The 20,936-nt window shown below is 37.2% G+C and overlaps 1 protein-coding gene across 1 annotated transcript; it reads left to right on the top strand.

Moving 5' to 3' along the window:
- Positions 1–812: 812 nt before the first annotated feature.
- LOC107661971 (TBC1 domain family member 19-like) lies at positions 813–13,239 on the top strand. Its single transcript, XM_016451797.1, has 14 exons — positions 813–1,017; positions 1,148–1,220; positions 1,881–1,926; positions 3,032–3,107; positions 4,155–4,229; positions 4,319–4,382; positions 5,743–5,789; positions 6,133–6,243; positions 7,030–7,102; positions 7,470–7,508; positions 8,528–8,640; positions 11,305–11,379; positions 12,305–12,367; positions 12,997–13,239. Exons 1-14 carry the CDS (start codon positions 922–924, stop codon positions 13,237–13,239), a joined length of 1,194 nt encoding a protein of 397 aa, XP_016307283.1. The 5' UTR covers positions 813–921.
- The last annotated feature ends 7,697 nt before the right edge of the window (positions 13,240–20,936 follow it).

Here is a 20,936-nt window from a genome sequence, read left to right as displayed (position 1 = left end):
TATATAAACTGTTTCGTAATATCACATTAAATTACCAGTTTATACTGCAGAGATTTACCTTAAATTCAGTCCCTTATGGTGGGGTAAGATAAAATGCTGGCTCTATTTACCCATCAATTTCCCCCTCGGTCCGTTCACCAGTTACACCCCTCTAAGGACGACCCTGACCCACTGGCTCAACTAACACCACTCTCCCCTACGCTACAGCAAAAAAAAATAAAAAAATAAAAAAATTCACATCACATAAAATAATCTTGTAATTCTTTGAAATCCCTGCCTTTTACATTCGAATTTTTGATTTTAAAGTTTTAAAGGAAACATTTAATCAAACAAATTTTAATATAATGAAATACTACCATGATGTATACATTTTCAATTTATTTTAATATTTCTAGATATAGCTTACCCTTACGAAAATTAACCATGGTTTTATTATAGTAAAAGTTTAGTGTTTTTTTGGCGTATTGATTACCATTTGTATAACCACAGTTTTACTACAAATACCATGGTTGAACTATGGTTAGTGTGGCATGCTAAGTATCTATCATTTTGACGATAGTGGTCCTGACAGAACCATGGTTAATTTGTAGTTGCATGGTTTAACTATAGTAACCATTGTTTTTTGGTTTTATTTGTAGTAAAATCATGGTTAATTTTCGTAAGGGTAAATGTACAATAATACATAATAAGAACATAAATAAAAAAAATAATTTTGTGGAATTCATTATTTTGATTTTTATAACGGGAACTCTTATTATTAAAGTGAATAAAGGCATGTCGGAACCTTGTGTTGAAGACAGTGTTTCCTGAAGGCTTTGTTGTCATTTGCCTGGATACGGTGCTTGTGCTTCATCCTGCGGTGCTGCAGCGCTAACAGATGCTCACAGAAAATCCCGTCGACATCGCATTAAAAGTGTGCTGATGGACGAGAGCGCAGAGCTGGCTGTCTCTATAACGCAGATTGTCCAGCGGCTCAAGGGGACTCATTTACACTCTCAGCTGGAGAAACAGGCTAAAGTGAGTAGCTTCAGCTGAGCTAACTGACTGCAGAGTGTGCAACGCGAAATACGGTCACTGACTGCAGCATATACTGCCTGCTTGCGTTTGCTTGTTGTGTTTCATTGCAGAAGTGTGTCTTTTTCCCTAGGAATGTTTGCACAAACCCGAAATTAAACTGGAAACGCTGAAAGATGATGTGAGAAGATTGTTAAAGGCATCAGGTATGACATGGCTGTCAGATGCAGAATACAATTTTAAATGAAATTTCAAGCATTTATCTTTTATTTAAAATAAAACCAAATTCTTGGTACTTTTTGTAAACTACTGTTCAGAAGTTTGGGGTCAGTAAGCGTTTCTTTATTTAAAAAGAAATAAAAATTCTTTCATTTAGCAGGGATTCATTAAATTGATTAAAAGTGTCAGTAAAGACATTTATATTGTTACAAAATATTTTTTATTTTTATTTCTATTTCTATTAAATTTTAATATTTATTTTTTCAAATAAATGCTGTTATTTTGAACTTTCTATTCAACAAAGAGTGAAAAATGTATCACGTTTTTTCAAATAAAAATATTAAGCAGCACAACTGATTTCGGCATTGTTGATAATATTAAGAAATGTTTCTTGAATAGCAAAGAGCATATTAGAAGGATTTTTGAAGGATCACGTAACTGAAGCCTGGTGTAATGGCTGCTGAAAAGTTAGCTGTGCCATCACAGGGATAAATTAGATTTTAAAATATACAAAAATAGTGTTTCATTTATATATTATATATATGTATATACAAAAGAAAAATCTATCAAGTGATGAATTGCTCAAGTGATAAATGTGGTCCCTATGTGTTATTCTTGTAGTGTCATTGATCCTTTCATTCTTGTAGGCTGGGAGAGAAAATTGCAAAATGCAGTTTACAGGGAATTACACATGTAAGTAATACAGTATATTGTGTATATAAGATGATATATTTTTTCTAATGCAGTTCATTAATTACACTGACTGGTTTCTTCTACTTGTATTTTTAATTTTTATTTTATTCCTGTATTACCATACTGAGATGATCAGCAATAAAAATGATGACATGAGATTTAGACAAGATGATCTCTCTCTCTCTCTCTCTCTCTCTCTCTCTCTCTCTCTCTCTCTCTCTCTCTCTCTCTCTCTCTCTCTCTCTCTCTCTCTCTCTCTCTCTCTCTCTCTCTCTCTCTCTCTCTCTCTCTCACACACAAACACACACACACACACACACACACACACACACACACACACAAGTACATTGAAAGTGTCTAGAGTGTTTGTTCCTCCAGTTTTAGTGTTTATACAGTTTTATGACAGGAACTCCTTTTGGCCAAATGTGAAAATGACAAGAGACAGAATTACTTTATTAAGGTTAAAATGATCCAGGTCCAAATACAAGACAGGACTGACAGGAGTGTCTGAGGTACAATGCAAATTACTTTTACAGAGTGTAGCCTATAAAATTGTTTGAGCTGGACATTGTTACAGATGAGAAAAAAGCAATAAAATATATACATATATCCTTAAATGTATGACCCCTTGTTTGAAAATGGTTAATTTGACCCCTTGTTTGAAAAAAAGTTGTTTTGTAGATACACGTTCTCTGTTTGTCATTTTTGGTGACGTGTTTATCCTAAAATGAGTGTTTTAAGTTAATGGGACTGAGGAAAGACTGAAGGGGCTGAAAGGAAGAAGCTTCATAAAGTTTGATAATGGAGTATGGTGCCTTGATGCCTCGGTGTGTTATTGTACAGGTGTCCCTGCTAAATGTCTTTTTGTGTAGACGTTAATGTGAAGGTCTGGTGTATGTCAGAGTTTTGAGAGTGGGAGGAACCAATATATGAATACAACAGAGTGCAACAGTCTGGTTCCAGAAGTAAAAATCTCATTCATTTTCTTCATAGCAGAATTAACAAAAACATTTAAAGACAGATCTACTCTCTGCTGTGTGGTTGGTAAACAATGGTATATGCTTATATGCTTTATATGCTTTATGTGTGTGTTTGTGTGGTGTAGTCTGCCTCCCCCTGGGCACCCTAGAGCTCCTCCTGAACACACCAAAGAGCCCTTGGAATATATGCGCAAAGCCCAGGTACACACTCTTTCTCTTACATCTGTATATTTATTATTCTGACTCTTTTTAGTCTTTATATCTTTCTCTGCTTATACTTCGCATACAGTGGCATCAAACAGTATTTGGACACTTTTGAACTCTTACTGTAAGTCACACTTTAAATTTCCGAATATCATTGCATAAGTAACAAAAGGTTATGTTGCATTTGACTCTGCAGGCAAATGACAAATTGCATTTTCTCAGAACAAACTTCATTTTTCTGAGCCATTACTTTTAATCAACTGGTGTCAAGGTGACTTGAGTGGATGTACTGTACTGTATGAAGTCAGTTCTCCTCAAAATCACAAAGGTGTCCTAGCAGAGTAATTACAGATGTAGTTAACCACATTAACTATGAACATGATCTGGTTGTCAACATTTTGCTTCAGTAAATATAAAATACTGTTGAAAATGTTTGGTTCAGTAAGAAGTCTATGCTCAGCAAGGCTGCATTTATTTAATCAAAAATACAGTAAACAATAACATTGTGAAATATTATTACAATTAAAAATGACAGTTTTCTATTTTAATATATTTTAAAATGTAATTTATAGCTGTAGTGGCAAAGCTGAATTTTTCGGCGGCCATAAATGCAGTATTCAGTGTCACATGATCCTTCAGAAATCCTTCTAATTTGCTGCTTCATTTCTTATTACTGAAAGCAGTTGTGCTGCTTAATACGTTTGTGGGTACGTTTTATTTCAGGATTTTTTCATTTTAATTAAAAAAAAAAATAGAAATCTTTTGTAACATTATAAATGTCTAATGCATCTTCTAAAAAAATCTTACTGACTGCCAAATCTTGAGTCATCATTTGTAACGTAAATCTAACAAACTTGTTTTGGTGAGATGTTTTGCTTTAAAAATATGTTTGTGCTATTTTCTTGACAATAGATTTCACTTGTTTTATATTTTGATATATTTTGCAAAGATATTCATACATTAAGTGTGGTGTAAGTGTCCAAATACATTTTGGAGCCATGCACATAGATGGCTGATTGTTTGTCTTGTGTGTGTTTGTTGTAGGTGAACTGGGAGAAGAGGATCCTGAAGAGTTTGAACAGTATGTGCACTGAGTTGGGAATCCCACTGGCACGGAAGGTATCATCATGTATATTTCAATGTATGTACAATGAGTCATTTACATGTGCATTTGAGCAATTAAACTTTTTTTTTTTTCTGTTTTATAGCGGCCGGTCCCAGATCAGAAAGAGCTGACAAATAAATGGAACGAGATGGGAACTGATGAACCAGGTAATGCAGACACTCACAATCTGTGCTTCCACTCTGACATGTTCAAGGTTGCATCTCTGTGTGTGTGTGTGTGTGTGTGTGTGTGTGTGTGTTCATACACTGCAGAATGTTTACACACAGAGGATTGGCTCACACACAGAAGCCCCGAGCAGTATAACAGCTTCATAACAATGCTATCAGTTTGCAGTGTATATGATAACATTCACCACTTTCTGCATGACACTGGCATAAACAGCCCTTCCTGTGAAACCAGAGCATGTCCAGATGCCCGGACCACATCCCAATTACTAAAGCTAATGCTTAGTTTCTTTCTTGCATTCTTCCTTCTGCTTGCACTTCTTTGTTTCTCTTGTTCTTGTTCTGTCTTTCTTACAATTTCAGCATGACTTTGAAAACATACAGTAACATTGCCAGACTTACTCCTTTTTTTTTTCCATGATAGAGGATTACTTTCTCCCAAAATGATCATTTGGTCATTATTTATAGGACCCATTCCCATTAACATGTCCCCCCCCAAAATCAAAAAAGTAGATATTTAGACTCTTTTTTCTTTTTTTTCTTTTTTTTCTTTCCTCCATTCAATGAAAGTGTATGGTATGGTGGCCGAGAGAGCTCACCGTGCTGCAAATGGAAAAACAAACAAAAAAAAAACCACCAGCAAATTAAGAAAACATCTTCATCAGTTTGACAACACATGCGCTGCAAATACTCACAACACAATTATAAACAGAAACACGCTGCAAATATGCACAGACCACATCGGCTACAAATAATGTACACATACACAAAAAGTGTAAAATACATACACAAAAAGTATAAAATCATATACAACTTGCAATATTATAATAGCTCTCTGTGAAGTTATTTATTGAAACAAGTAGTAATTCTCCAGCACTGTATTCTCTTTGTGTATGTACATGCATATATATGTGTGTGTATATATATATATATATATATATATATATATATATATTACTTATATTTTTGTGTACGTATTTTTTTTTCCTGAGTTTTAAAAACTGACAACATTTTTCAGCTATTTCTTATCAATATTAATCACTGTGGCTGTGAAATGAGATCATACACACAGTAAAAATACAGAGGTAACAGTAAGTTAAGGCTACCATTATTTCTAGAGCTGTTATCTCTGCTGTATTATAAATACCACGTCAACAGAATGTCTTTGGCATGATTGAAGGGTTAAGATTGAGAGAATTTCATCATCATGTTTGCATCTTTTCCACTTTCCTCCACTCAACCATGTTCTATTGCTCTCTTGTTTTCAATTACACTAATTGGTAGGCTATTATAATATACAAGTTTGGAAGCACTCAGATCTGTGTTGTTTTTTTTATTGCAGACCTAAGCAAATTCAGGCCTGTCTATGCACCCAAAGATTTCCTTGAGGTGGGTCTCGCTTACATAATCAAATCAGTTTATTGAAAACATCCGGTCCAAATGAGAAAAATAGGCCTGGATATGAAGCAGCTGATTGGATTCCCTCAGGAAATGTTAGGCTAAATTACTCTGAGTGAGAATTGACTGAGAGGTTGTTTTGATGGCACCACAGAGCCACTGTGTTTACACTTATGAATAGTTGTCTATATATAGTTGGCATATTCAGCTGGGATAAGAGGGGTTTGTAGAAAATGTTATCAAAGGTTATAGCATTTATCATGTCTATTACTTTTTACTATACATAAATAATCTTATTTAGGTAAGATGGAACATAACATTTCTTGTTGTGTAGGTGTTGGTTGGTTTAAGAAACCCAAATAATGAGCGCAGTGAAGATCTCACAGTCAGAAGCCACTGGGGATTAATCCAGGTTTCCCTCAACGTCCGTGACATTCCTCAAATGGTGAGGCTCCCTCTTTTTATTTCACTTCGTTCTATTTTCATGTCAAGACACAAACAATTTGCATTGCGACAGCTGATAATTATCTGAAACCATTTCTCTAAACAAATTAGAGTAATCAAGAGTTAGAGAAAAATCTAAGTGATTGTGGAAACTATCTTGGTGCTCACTGCTGTGAAAAATAAATGTTTTTATGAAGTTTGACATGCTGAATAGGAAAATCATATGACCTTTTTGTGTAGCATTCACATTGATAATGAAAACTAAAACAAATATGTTTAAATACAACAACAAATGTAACAAATACAAAAACAAGTTGTATCACAAATACAACTTGTACAAGCTAATCTGTTATTACTCATGCATAAAAATTACATGGTACATGCATAATACTGAGCTAACAACAGTTTAACATAAACAGTTAGCAAAAGTGTATGCTGGATGATTTTTGTCTTTTATGACTTGTCCCACAATGTTCTGGAATGTTCCAGAAAGCACTAGAATATTACAGAATGTTACAGAAACTACAGAATGTTTCCATCCTTGCAAAAGAACAATACCCCAAAATTAGTACAAACGTATCTAGTACAGTAATAATTGGCACCACAGAATCGCAGAACCATAAAAATATGTGAAACTAATTTTTGTTACATTGTGTAATTTTTAAACATTTTTAAATGTTTTAAAACAGCTGATGACTGATGTAAAATAAAATTCCTTTTAACCCACGTCTATTGGTAGGGATCAGATAGTTTTATACTTGTGACCAATTATTTGTATTTGTTACAGAGGGAAATGTATCCAGAACTAGGTCTTACTTATGGACAGCTTGGTATAGATGATCACACTCATGTTCCTCCAGGTAAATATTTACACATTTCGTCCATAACATGATCATGGAGTAATGGAATTACATGGGTTTGAGCTCCACTACTGCCAGATCCCAGAGTCCTTCCACACTAGTTCAGATAGTTGTAGGGTGTTCCTCCTGGTTTTGATAAGTAACAAAGGAGGCTTTTCTCCTACTGACACGTCACAAGTCAACAGAAGCTTCACCTACTGTATGCCGCCTGCTCGTGATGTTTTGACCCTCTAAACTCTGTATGTAGTGTGTTTATGTATTGTATTGAATGCTACCAAAGAGGTTCACTGCTCATTTTTAAATATTGGTGTTGTATGCTCTGTTTGCACTCTCACTTCTTTTCTATCTCTCTGCTGTTTCAACACAGATTTGTTTGAGAGTGAGCACATTCACATTGGAAAAAAAGGTAAAAATAAACTCTTTTTGTCGTTATCATGACACAAATGCTTGTTTAATAGTGCTTTATCACTGGTCTTGTGGAGAATATTTGTTTAATATTTGCCATTCCATTTCCCCTCAAATAAAATACAGTCTGGTCTGATTTTGAAGGCAGCATTGATGTTTCCTCCACTGCCTGTGATATCCCATGATGCTATACTTTCAAAAGAACAGAATGGTGTCACTTTGTTTTTCAACTGAATGAAATTATAATTGTTTATAATGAGGAAAATGCAGTTACACTAACACTATTTTTTTTCTGAAAGAAATTAATACTACAAGGAAGAATGCATAAACTTTATTAACAACAGTGACCGTAAAGACATTTTTGTAATATTACAAAAGATTTCTGTTTCAAATAAATGCTGTTCTTTTGAGCTTTCTATTGATTAAGAAATCCTGAAAATAATAATAATATTAAACATTAAAATATTAAGCAACACAACTGTTTTCAACATCGCTAATAATAAGAATTGTAACCTAAGCACTAAATCGGCATATTAGAATGATTTCTGAAGAAACTGAAGACGGTTTTCTTCAGTTTTGCCATCACAGGTATGTGCTGATACATTTTGAAACGTATTAAGATAGAAAAGTTATTTTAAATTGTAATAATATTTCACAATATTAATATTTTAATGTATTTTTGATTAAATAAATGCAGCCTTGGCGAGCACAAGAGATCTCTTTCAAAAAACATTAAAAAGTCCTAAACATGAACAGTAGTGTAAGTTACTAAATATTTGCTTGGTTTTCTCTAAAGTGTTCCAGATCATTAGACATTATATTACGGGTTTCCTTAGGATGCTCCTTCATATACAGAACACTGCCTGTTTAGTCAATAGTCGGTGACAGAATTGACATCAAGGCAACTGCTTTAGGTTTTAGACACATCCAGAAAGTTTCTCTTTAAATGGCTAAGAGCCTCTCAGAAGTGTTTACTAAAAGGTGTGAGGGTCCCACTCCTGTTTATCTGCATTTCTGTAGTGGTGAGTGAGCAAGACAGCGCAGCGGCGCAGCAGTACAGCAAACAGGGCTGCCCCACCGGTCTCAGGGCCCAGCTATGGTCTCTCATCCTGAATACGACTAATGATCCTGAGGTAATGATCCAGAGGTAACCTTGGTGAGCACAAGAGACTTCTTTCAAAAACATAAAAAATGTTACCGACCCCATTCTTTTGAACAGTAGTGTATATATCCTTTTTTCCCTCCCTTTTATACACACACAGTCATGCACAGATCTTCAAACATATATAAAACTACAGTACCATAAATATTTATGTAGATTTAAACAACTGAAACTATTTGTATATCTTAATTGACATTTATGGCAGTTGTGAATGTGCCAGAACTGACATTTTATGGATATTTATTTGTACTTATCATACACATTCATGGCTGAAATGTTCCATATGCTGTGAAAATTACAGTTTCAGAGTAAAAGTAATAAAAGAATAACACTTTTCTTGTGAGGGTTAATAAAAATGAAATATAAGATGCAAACATTTTTTACAGTAGGATTTTGGTACAGGCTCAAATCAGTTTGACATCAGAATGAAGGATGTTCGGTTGGTGTGAAAGCGATTCTCGCTGTTGTGTGCCAGAAAGCCATGTTTGAGTTTGCTTTATAAGGTGGTTTGGCAGCCGGTATTAATGATGTATAATTTGCATACATTTTATAGCATAATGCCTTTCAAAATGTGAAAAGACATCTGAAATTGTACTCTGATCCAGACCAAGCAGTCCAATCAAGTGTGAAAACACTCTTAAATACGTAATCCTTCTTAATACAATTAGCTTTGAGCTGCTTGTGGGGCAGAAATGACAGAGCAGGTACCCGCTGCGATTTATTTATTTATTTTCCTCTTTGGCCCTCTAATAGTTACCATTTTCAGATGTGAAGCAATGTCTCCCAGCTGGCTGATGGGTCCTTGGGCCTTCATTAAAGCAGTGAAACAGCATCTGGAGAATGTACTTTCTCTATGTGTTAATAAGAAGACAAACACCCGGCGTGGGGCAAGTAGAGTAATCCCTTACTTTTTGAGCTAGTGCTGTAGATGTGGAGCCAGTGGAATGACAGAGGGGAAGAGGTTTAAATGTTTCAGGTGGAACAATTGTGTAACTGCTGATAAAGCAGCTGTCTGGATGACAGGGACCAGCTCACATGCCTATCCTCCCAGAAAAATGGGGAAAATTCTCCTGTCCCTCCAGTCTTTTAGAAAGACTCATGATTGGAGCCTGTCTTAGGTGTATAAGCAAAGTTAATTATGATAAAGTTAGTTTGCATGTATAAGAACCTCCTGGGATGACTTAAATGCAGAAAAATGTGATGTTTTTGACTGCAGTGTCTCTTTATGAACAGTAGGGTACAACGGGGCTAAACCACTAGATGGCACAAAAACATGGAGTAGCACTTTCCAAAACATCCGCTTTTCAAGATTCACGTGTTTATTTGTCTGATCCTTGCTTGACGTGATGTTGTAGATTTAAGTAGGAAATGAGAATCGCTAAAATCAATTTTTTGAGACAAAGGTCTTCTTTATGATTTTCAGTTTTGTTTAAGATAATTAAAGCAACAGTTTTTAAATAACGAAAAAAATATGTAAAAGTATGATATTTGGGGTAAAAAGCGCCCCTGCTGTTGGGGCTAAAAGCGCACAGTAATTAACATGATAATTAATAGATGGCTGACTTTTCCATTTCTTGACATGATTAGATTCAGATGGTAAATATCATATATTATGTTGGGTGTCCATATTAGAGATAATCACCATGTTTAGAATGAAACCATCATATTTAAAAACATGATATTAGTCATATCATATAATAAAATATCATTTGTTGTTACTACTGTAAATATATATTCAGTTATGATTGGATCTCCTTCAATACTTTCAGAATCTTTACTTATTAAAATTATTTTGTTTCTGTATTTTAAAATATATTTTTATATTAACATATTTTAATGACAGTATATTTATTGAACAAAAATGAATTCTTTTTTTTTTTCAAAATAAGCAGAAAATAGTACAAACTTAGCTAAAGTGTTTGTTTTGGCCACATGCTGGTGGGCCTTTTACCCCGTGTGTGGGGTAAAAGGCCCCCCTTGCCACCTCATACATTTATAAGATTTTTAAACAAAATAAACAACTTGAATGATTTATTTTCACACAAAATCTGTTGCTCCATTAATGTTCAATACAACGTATATATTGTTTCTGCAATTATACATTTTAGGCGCAGTGAATAGCACATTTTTTCTTAAGGTGGGCCTTTAGCCCCGTTGTACCCTATTATTTTGAATAATTCAACTCATAATATAGTAACTAATGTAACTATATTTACTATATGTGTTTTTTATGTCACATTAATTTGATCTCTGACAGTGAGGTTATTAATGAAAAGGGCATTTAGTTATAAAAAAAACATCTTACTACTAAAAAAAAAAAAGAATATTTAAATAAAAAACAGAGCATAACATCTAATCAAAGATGATTTCAATCTGGTTCTAATATGCAGTGATTTGTTCCAGCACAGCCTTTTGTGACATTTAATTTTTGACTCGGCAATCTTATAAATATTCTTCTTACAATAGCAGTTTAATTCGTTAATTGGTTAGTATAATTAACTTAGCTGTAATGACTGGGGATAGTTTGATCTACGTATAGGTGCTTCTTTCTCCATTATGTACTGGTTAATTCAATTCAGCTGACTGAGATAAATTCACTCAGTGTCAATTCTTTTGTTTTTATATCATTAAACAGGACATAACACATTATGAACAGCTGAAGGCTAGAGTTATAAACCATGACCTGCTGGTGGACAACCTAATATATAAGGTACATTTACAGTGCAGTTTATTTGATGGAAATTGTTTTGTATACACCATTTGTTCTATTGAAATTTCCTTAATAGGTTTTGACCAATAGAGAAAGAGTTCTGAAAGGCCCATCTCTTCTAAGATCACATTTTCCTTATATGCTTAAAGGGGTCATATGATGCGATTTCAAGTTTTCCTTTCTCTTTGGAGTGTTACAAGCTGTTTGTGAATAGATAAGATCCCTAAAGTTGCAAAGACTAAAGTCTCAAACCCAAAGAGATATTCTTTATAAAAGTTAAGACTCGTCCACACCCTCCTAAAATGACTCGTTTAATTCCCCTGTTTCCCCTTCGGCGCGCATGCTGACCCTATACAGTCTATGATGCTGACAAATAATGCTGACTCACAGCCTGTAAGCTGTTTCATATTTAAAGGATTTGCCACTGACGATTCATTTGAGACGATTCATTTGATTGATTGAGCAGTGTAGAGTAGCGCTTGTTGTTTGTCGTTTCTCCGATCACAGATGCAGACATGGTTTAGGGCATCACAATATGGTAAGGGGCGTAACATTTCCGTCACACACTTGAGGAATTCGGCCAATCACAATGCACTGGATAGCTGGCCAATCAGAGCACACCTCACTTTTCAGAACGATGAGCTTTGTAAAAATCAACGTGTTTCAGAAACAATAATGTACAGTATGTGGAAAATAATAAGTTTGTTAAACCACATAAACACATTTCATTACACCAAATACACAAAATAATGTTCTTTTTTAGCAACGTCATATGACCCCTTTAACTGATAAACAGATAAAATGGGAAGAGGATTGAATTGTTTTTGTTTGCAATGCTATTATATATATATTTGAAGAGTGTCCCATTTTTGTACCCCTAGTGCACCTGTGTCCGATTAAAATGCCTGATTCCTTTTCTTCTCAGGATGTGAAGCTGACTACAAGTAATGACGATTACTACTTTGTGTTTGAGGACTATTTATATCAAGTGAGTGAATGCATGTTGCTCTGTGTAACACATTTACAATGCAACCTTTCAATCAGCTGATTACAAATGAGAATTCTCACAGAGTCATAAAAAAAGCTTTGATAATCAAAGAAGGAGAACAATTTCCCAAGTTATTTTGGACTTGACGTTGATAGAGGTCTTTGTACACATATATGACTGTAGACTAAATTATCGTGAGAATGTTACCCATGCAAACCCATGCTCTTTGACTTCATGTACCTAAACCAAGATAGATAAAGATAGGACTGTTGTGTAGTCTCACAGATAGTCCTCTCTAAATAGACTTCTCTATTCATGGGGAATTCATGAGTCATTTTTTTATTATAGGAGCTTTAATAAATTTCCACTGCTTGATATTCAATTTCGCCACAAAACTTATCCACAAAAATATCTAATCAACTTTCATTTGATTAGTTTAATTTTTTCCCTATAAAATATTTAAACGTATTGAGATACACTGCCTTATATATGAGGCCTTTTTTAGGGAAGAATACACTCTTTCTAACTTAGTTTCATAAATTGTTCTGAAACAATGCCAGCAATTATGTCTGAAAAGCAATGAATTTGAGGGAGATTTTTAAAGTTGCGGTTCACTTGTGTTTCATTAGCTGGTATCCTCTGGACAACCATCAATGTGCCTCTTTGCTTCTGTCCTGAGACTATTTGTGTCTGAGTTTTCTCTGAAATATTCAACAGAATTGGCCAGAGGATTTGGGCTTCACAAGCACATTGTGTTGTCACTATGGAACGGTAATATGAGTTGCAGGTGTGCGGTGATAAAGGTTGCTTGTGAATACTGGTTTAGTGTGAACTCTTTGGGTAGTTCAAGAATTTCAGATGCCGTGTGGTAATGATATGATGATTAGAGAGGTGAATTTTATGAAAAGTAGTGTGAAAAGGTTCATAATTTCTAATACAGTCCAAAAGCGGCTCTTGATGGTGTATTAGCAAGAGTAAACAGAAATTCAAACTCTAAAGGTTCTCAGTTTTTTTTTAGAGAGCTTTAACTCTATTTTAATATGACATTGCTTTATTGTATTATAATACAATATAATGTTATATTTTTGAAGAAAATATAAGTAGTACTTGGCTGAGCAAAATTTGCAACCACAATGCTAGGGTGTTGTGAGAGGTTGCCAGGGTGTTTCTGTGTGGTTTCTAAGGTATTGTTAGTTTGCAATACCAAAACATATTCCTAAATATGAAAAATTGATTGTGTTGGTGTCACGTTATGCTGCCGGAAGGAACACGGAGCCGTGGATAATCGAAAGAGTCTTTAATAGTATCCAACACAGAGGGTAAATCCAACACAGGAAACAGGAGGTAGACACATGTACATCACTGGTAGAACCGACCAACACAGACTGGACAGACAGGGGCTAAGTACACAGGATAATGAGGAACTAATCGAGGGGACTAAGGAGACACACCTGGAATCAAATGAACACAACACGAGGAGAAACTGGGTCACGGGGAGCAAAACACACACAGCCAGTCCAGAACCCTGACATATCGTCCCCCTCCCGAAAGGTGCATCCTCGCACCGTAGAACAACAGGGGGGGGGTAATGGGTGGGAACTAAGGAGGAGGCTCAGGAGGAAGACGGACACCCGGGAGGGGGCTGGCAGACAGAGACCAGGGAGGCGACGAAGGAGGGAGGAGCCAGGGAGGAGACAGGAGGGGCCCGGAGCAGGAGGAGCACAGCAGGACCCAGGCCACAGCCATAATGTCGACCCACGGTGAAGCCGACGGAGGGAGGAACCATGGAGGAGGAATGGCCGCCGACTCCAGGGGGCCAACCAACGGCGGTGGAGCAGGTGGTGGAGGAGCCCGAGGTGGAGACGGAGAGCCAACGAGCCAGGGGGATGCCGAGGATCCGGGGGGCCAGGGTGGAGCCGAGGGCTCTGGCGACCGAGGCGGAGATCCGGAGATCCGCGGCATAGCCGGAGCGACTGAGGACCAAGGTGGAGCTGACGGGAGGAAGGAGCCTGACGGAGCGACGAGGTGCAGCCGGAGGAGCGAAGTCCTGAGGCGATGGCGGGTCGACTCCCGACCAACTGGACGTGGGGACAGGAGACGACGGAGGGCAGGACGGAACCAGCAGGGACGAAGCAGAAACGAGTAGAGGGGGCAAATCGGCTTCCAGCTCAGTTTCCCAGTCAATAAGGTCCCCCTCGAAGTCCAGCAGTTCCAGATGCACTATCAGCTCACCCTCAGCCGCGGTGCAGTGGGCGGAACTCCACTTCGCACTCTCACCGTCCACAGCTTGCTCCCTCGCGGTGGGCACTGTCGCCGGCTCTCGCACCTGGTCTTACGGGTTAAGCTCTACGTCTGGGGCGATCCTCTGCTCAGTTGCTCGGCTTTGCGCTGGCTCGTTGATCGTGGCGGGAAATGGCTCTCCGTCAACGGTGGGCTCGGGCTGATGCTCCGCATCGCAGGGAGATGGTGGGCTGGGCTCTGGTTTGGGAGTGGTACTGGCGAGATCCTCCTCGGAACGGACGGTGAGCGGGGAGCCGTTTCTCGCCAGAATCCACTCCACAAAGGCGGTGAAATCTGCTCGAGGACCATCCTCGGATGACGGCGCTCTGCACGCAATGTTTAAACTGGCGTCGTAAAACGCACAGAGCGCGTCGTCTGGGTAGCTGGTGGTGTATGCTAAGAGCCGGAACAGTCTCGTATAGTCCTCGAGAGATCTCTCCCCCTGCTCCAGCAGGAGGAGGAGATATTCCGGGCGAAGGAGGGCATCCATGACGGTACACAAACGTAACTGTTTTTGGTCGGTTCTTCTGTCACGTTATGCTGCCGGAAGGAACACGGAGCCATGGATAATCAAAAGAGTCTTTAATAGTATCCATAATAGTATCCAACACAGAGGGTAAATCCAACACAGGGAACAGGAGGTAGACACAGGTACATCACTGGTAGAAAGGATCAACACAGACTGGGGCTAAGTACACAGGATAATGAGGAACTAATCGAGGGGACTAAGGAGACACACCTGGAATCAAATTAACACAATTAACACGAGGAGAAACTGGGTCACGGGGAGCAAAACACACACAGCCAGTCCAGAGCTTGAACAGTTGGAGCTTGAAATAAATATTTCTATGTTCTGTATCACTGTGTTGTGTTTGTTTCCTTTTTCTGTTCAGAATATAACTGAGCCTTTTATGTCTCCTTTGTAAAAGCTTAACGGGGCATAAATAGTCCTCATTTTAGAGGAGCTCACAAAATAATTAACTGACAACTACTAAATGTTTTATAACTACCTGAATTAATCATGAATTATAGTAGGAATACCTGTTAATAAAGCATTTATTAACACTATTACTATATGTCTAAATAATAAGATACATAAATGTACATTTTAAATAGTTTATTAATCATTTACTTACACATTCTAAATGATCTTATGAACCAGTCAACTCCTAAATAACTGGTTTATAGATAATGTAATAATTTAGAAATGATAAATTGATCATTAATAAAGTATGAAAATACAATTATTAAACTGTGTGTGTGTGTGTGTGTGTGTGTGTGTTAGGGTATAGTGTCTTTGTGCTTGCAGTTTGAGAGATTACTGCAGACTCATCTTCCCCAGCTTTTCTACCATCTACGAGAGACTGGAGCCCAGCCGTGAGTTCACAATGCAGATTACTCAATCTCTTTTTTTTTTTTAAACCGCGTATAAAAAATATGAAAATTTGTCTTTATTCTTGTTTATTGATTATTTTTCATTTATTAAATAGAAATGTTGCTCCTAGACATAGTGATAACAGCATCTATATAATTCTTTTTGACAATTGATTATTCTAGTTTGGTTCTGAGCCCATATCCTTAACAAATATACTATCTTTAGATTGGTAAAATATATAGGATATTGTTCTAAACCCCCAATCTTAACTATTAAAGGTCTGTGCAAAACTTTCCAAAAGTTGATGATTTCAACCTGCTGGATGATAAGACCAAAGCAATATTAAGGGACCACCAGAACCACCACAAGAGGCTAAGAACCACCCAGAACACCTTAACAACTGCATAGGAACATGATTAAAACCACCTAGAACATCACAGAGCAATGGGCTAAAAACCTCCCATAACCTCTTAGCAGTTGCTAAGCAACATGCTAAAACACCTTAGTAAATTAGTAATCTAACTTCATAGCAACAGACAAAACACCACCCAGGAGCACCTTAGCAAATTCATAGCAATGTGCTAAAAAAAACCCCACCTGTAATACCTTAGCAACTTAACAATGGGCTAAAAACCAGGAAAAAAACAAACAAGCTATTGCTACTTTAGTTTCCTGATGAAATGCTTGGAACATCTTAGTAACTGCATTTTTCTGAAAATATTAAAATCTAGTTGATATTTTAAATGTAATTTATTATTATTATTATTAAACTAAAGTTAAGTTACTTTAGTTTTCGACTGAAGTTATCATGTCACTTAAGTGAAACAGTGTGACATTGTAACAGTGCAGCTCCATCTAGTGGCTGAATTATGCACACAAGTCTCACACCTCAACATTTGTAAAAAAGCAAATAACAGAATTTTTGAATAAAGGTTTAGGTCTATAACATGTGTATGTTTTGGGGAGTGTTTCTGAGTATGTGTGTGTGTGTCTTCTTTAGGTTGCGTATTGCCTTTAAGTGGATAGTCCGAGCCTTCTCAGGATACCTGTCCACTGACCAGCTCCTATTGTTATGGGACCGTATCCTAGGATATGATTCCTTGGAGATAGTAGCAGGTAGATGGATATTTCCTAATGTCTAACCTTTTGCCTACTATTGTGAACATGAAACATACAATTTTACTGTCACTTCACTGTTTCAAATCACTTGTTGAATACAGTTTGATGTCAGGAATTTAATAGATAAATAGTTAATCACTGTGTTTAGGAGGTGTTAAACTGTTTTTAATTTACCTTCATTTTGAAAATGTGACCTCTATGTTAGGGGACTCTTAAATAAAAGGGTCAGTCAGTTATATGGCATACACCCAATTTCCTGGATGATGACTGTTTGTCTGTCCCTCTTTTTCAGTCCTGGCTGCTGCTGTCTTTGCCTTCCGAGCTGAAAACCTAATGGAAGTGACGTCACTGGCATCAGCTGAGGTTGTTACTTGTTTGTGTGTGTGTGTGTGTGCCAAAATAGTGGATACCTATAATTTAGGGATACCAAAATAGTGTCTTCACTTACAGCCAACACAAGTAACCCAGTCCACCCAAAGCACATGCTTCAAAATTGCTGCGATAACCAATTTTAAAAGTGGACCAAGTCCCCCACACCCCAGCTCTATAATGTTCAGACGATGTGATGTCAAATGTGATGGGAATTTTAGCATGACAGTTAACTGTCGACGCTGTATATATCCTTCTGTGCCTTTGTATGCGTGACCGTTTATAACTCATTACTTAAAAGAATATTTAGTACAAGTTAAGCTCAGTAGGAAGCATTTGTGGCATGATGTTGATTACCACAAAATAATTTCTGATTATCCTTCATTTTCTTTTTTTTATGTATATATAAACACAAAAATCTGGGTTACCGTGAGGCACTTACAATGGAAGTGAATAGGGACAATCTGTAAATGTTAAAATACTTTCCATATAAACAGTATAGATATAAACAATATGTGTTAACATGATTTTTGTTAGGAATTGCTTACTAATCTTTCTGTGTGAAGTTACATTCAATTTTACATCTTTGTTGCCATTACAACGTAACGCGATAAACTGCAAACCTTAAAACAATTTTGTGTGAGGGTGAAGATTCCCCTTCACTTTCATTGAATAAATCTGTACACAGTAACCAAGATTATAGGTGGGTTTTTTTTGTTTTTTTTTATCTGTCTAACATTTTAATATGCAAAAGCCCGACATGTTTTAATTGGGAATGAATTTCTACACGTTTAACTTTTATGAAAGCATCCTGTTCTTGTTAAGAGGTCTGCACTGTCGGATGCAACTGCTTGATTGACAGCTGTAGTAAAAGTGCATCTGATCTGCTTTCATTAATTCTAGCTGTAACCCGCAGTGACGCACGGGCCTGGGCCCCAAGACGCTGTGAAGATGCTGCTGGACAGTATCTGCTTGCTTATGTACCACCTGGTCCCTACAGGACAAAGTATCATAACACGTTGTATTTTTAGCACCCAGGCCTGGTTATGAAACATTAGAGGAGATGTGCTAACCTGATAGGGGCCTCTAAATGTATTTGCTTCCAATTCCATAAGGACTGAAGCTTGAGAACACTTGATTCCTTCTGAAAGCCCCCGCCCAAACGGCTCCTGTGAGGCGGATGCACTCTTAGCACCTTTCAAGCTTTTGAATCACATCATTGCGGGCCAGCAGACTCCATTTGGTGAAACTGGATTGACGGTTATGTGTCTTTGTAGTTTGGCTAAAGGTGTGGTCACATCAGCAAATTTTCTCATGCAAAAAACAAAAACAAAAAAAGGTCATTATCCATTGTCAACAGCATTGTCAGTTTCAAACCAAGCAGCTTTCTGTCGGTGAGTGTGGCAAATTTGCATGACCAACTTGCACATAACAGAAATCTGCATGCTGAAATTTTGCCAAACGTGACCGCAGCTTAAGTATCAGGTGTTTTTATTTCCAGGCAATCTGAATGGATGCCTCTATTGTGAATATTTACCAAAATGGGCAACACTAGTTTAAAGGGATAGTTCACCCAAAAATGAAAATTTCATGTTTATGATTTCTGTTATGTGCAAGTTGGTCATGCAAATTTGCACATAACATCAGTTATATGGCATACACCCAATTTCCTGGATGATGACTGTTTGTCTGTCCCTCTTTTTCAGTCCTGGCTGCTGCTGTCTTTGCCTTCCGAGCTGAAAACCTAATGGAAGTGACGTCACTGGCATCAGCTGAGGTTGTTACTTGTTTGTGTGTGTGTGTGTGTGCCAAAATAGTGGATACCTATAATTTAGGGATACCAAAATAGTGTCTTCACTTACAGCCAACACAAGTAACCCAGTCCACCCAAAGCACATGCTTCAAAATTGCTGCGATAACCAATTTTAAAAGTGGACCAAGTCCCCCACACCCCAGCTCTATAATGTTCAGACGATGTGATGTCAAATGTGATGGGAATTTTAGCATGACAGTTAACTGTCGACGCTGTATATATCCTTCTGTGCCTTTGTATGCGTGACCGTTTATAACTCATTACTTAAAAGAATATTTAGTACAAGTTAAGCTCAGTAGGAAGCATTTGTGGCATGATGTTGATTACCACAAAATAATTTCTGATTATCCTTCATTTTCTTTTTTTTATGTATATATAAACACAAAAATCTGGGTTACCGTGAGGCACTTACAATGGAAGTGAATAGGGACAATCTGTAAATGTTAAAATACTTTCCATATAAACAGTATAGATATAAACAATATGTGTTAACATGATTTTTGTTAGGAATTGCTTACTAATCTTTCTGTGTGAAGTTACATTCAATTTTACATCTTTGTTGCCATTACAACGTAACGCGATAAACTGCAAACCTTAAAACAATTTTGTGTGAGGGTGAAGATTCCCCTTCACTTTCATTGAATAAATCTGTACACAGTAACCAAGATTATAGGTGGGTTTTTTTTGTTTTTTTTTATCTGTCTAACATTTTAATATGCAAAAGCCCGACATGTTTTAATTGGGAATGAATTTCTACACGTTTAACTTTTATGAAAGCATCCTGTTCTTGTTAAGAGGTCTGCACTGTCGGATGCAACTGCTTGATTGACAGCTGTAGTAAAAGTGCATCTGATCTGCTTTCATTAATTCTAGCTGTAACCCGCAGTGACGCACGGGCCTGGGCCCCAAGACGCTGTGAAGATGCTGCTGGACAGTATCTGCTTGCTTATGTACCACCTGGTCCCTACAGGACAAAGTATCATAACACGTTGTATTTTTAGCACCCAGGCCTGGTTATGAAACATTAGAGGAGATGTGCTAACCTGATAGGGGCCTCTAAATGTATTTGCTTCCAATTCCATAAGGACTGAAGCTTGAGAACACTTGATTCCTTCTGAAAGACCCCGCCCAAACGGCTCCTGTGAGGCGGATGCACTCTTAGCACCTTTCAAGCTTTTGAATCACATCATTGCGGGCCAGCAGACTCCATTTGGTGAAACTGGATTGACGGTTATGTGTCTTTGTAGTTTGGCTAAAGGTGTGGTCACATCAGCAAATTTTAAAACAAAAAAAACAAAAACAAAAAAAGGTCATTATCCATTGTCAACAGCATTGTCAGTTTCAAACCAAGGTCGGTGAGTTCGGTGAGTGTGGCAAATTTGCATGACCAACTTGCACATAACAGAAATCTGCATGCTGAAATTTTGCCAAACGTGACCGCAGCTTAAGTATCAGGTGTTTTTATTTCCAGGCAATCTGAATGGATGCCTCTATTGTGAATATTTACCAAAATGGGCAACACTAGTTTAAAGGGATAGTTCACCCAAAAATGAAAATTTCAGCATGCAGATTTCTGTTATGTGCAAGTTGGTCATGCAAATTTGCACATAACA

Source organism: Sinocyclocheilus anshuiensis, unplaced genomic scaffold (genome assembly GCF_001515605.1).
Source record: "Sinocyclocheilus anshuiensis isolate Anshui unplaced genomic scaffold, SAMN03320099.WGS_v1.1 scaffold603, whole genome shotgun sequence".
Classification (NCBI taxonomy): domain Eukaryota; kingdom Metazoa; phylum Chordata; class Actinopteri; order Cypriniformes; family Cyprinidae; genus Sinocyclocheilus; species Sinocyclocheilus anshuiensis.
The sequence above is the reverse complement of the archived record's forward strand: the minus strand, read 5'-3'. Positions and strand labels throughout refer to the sequence as shown.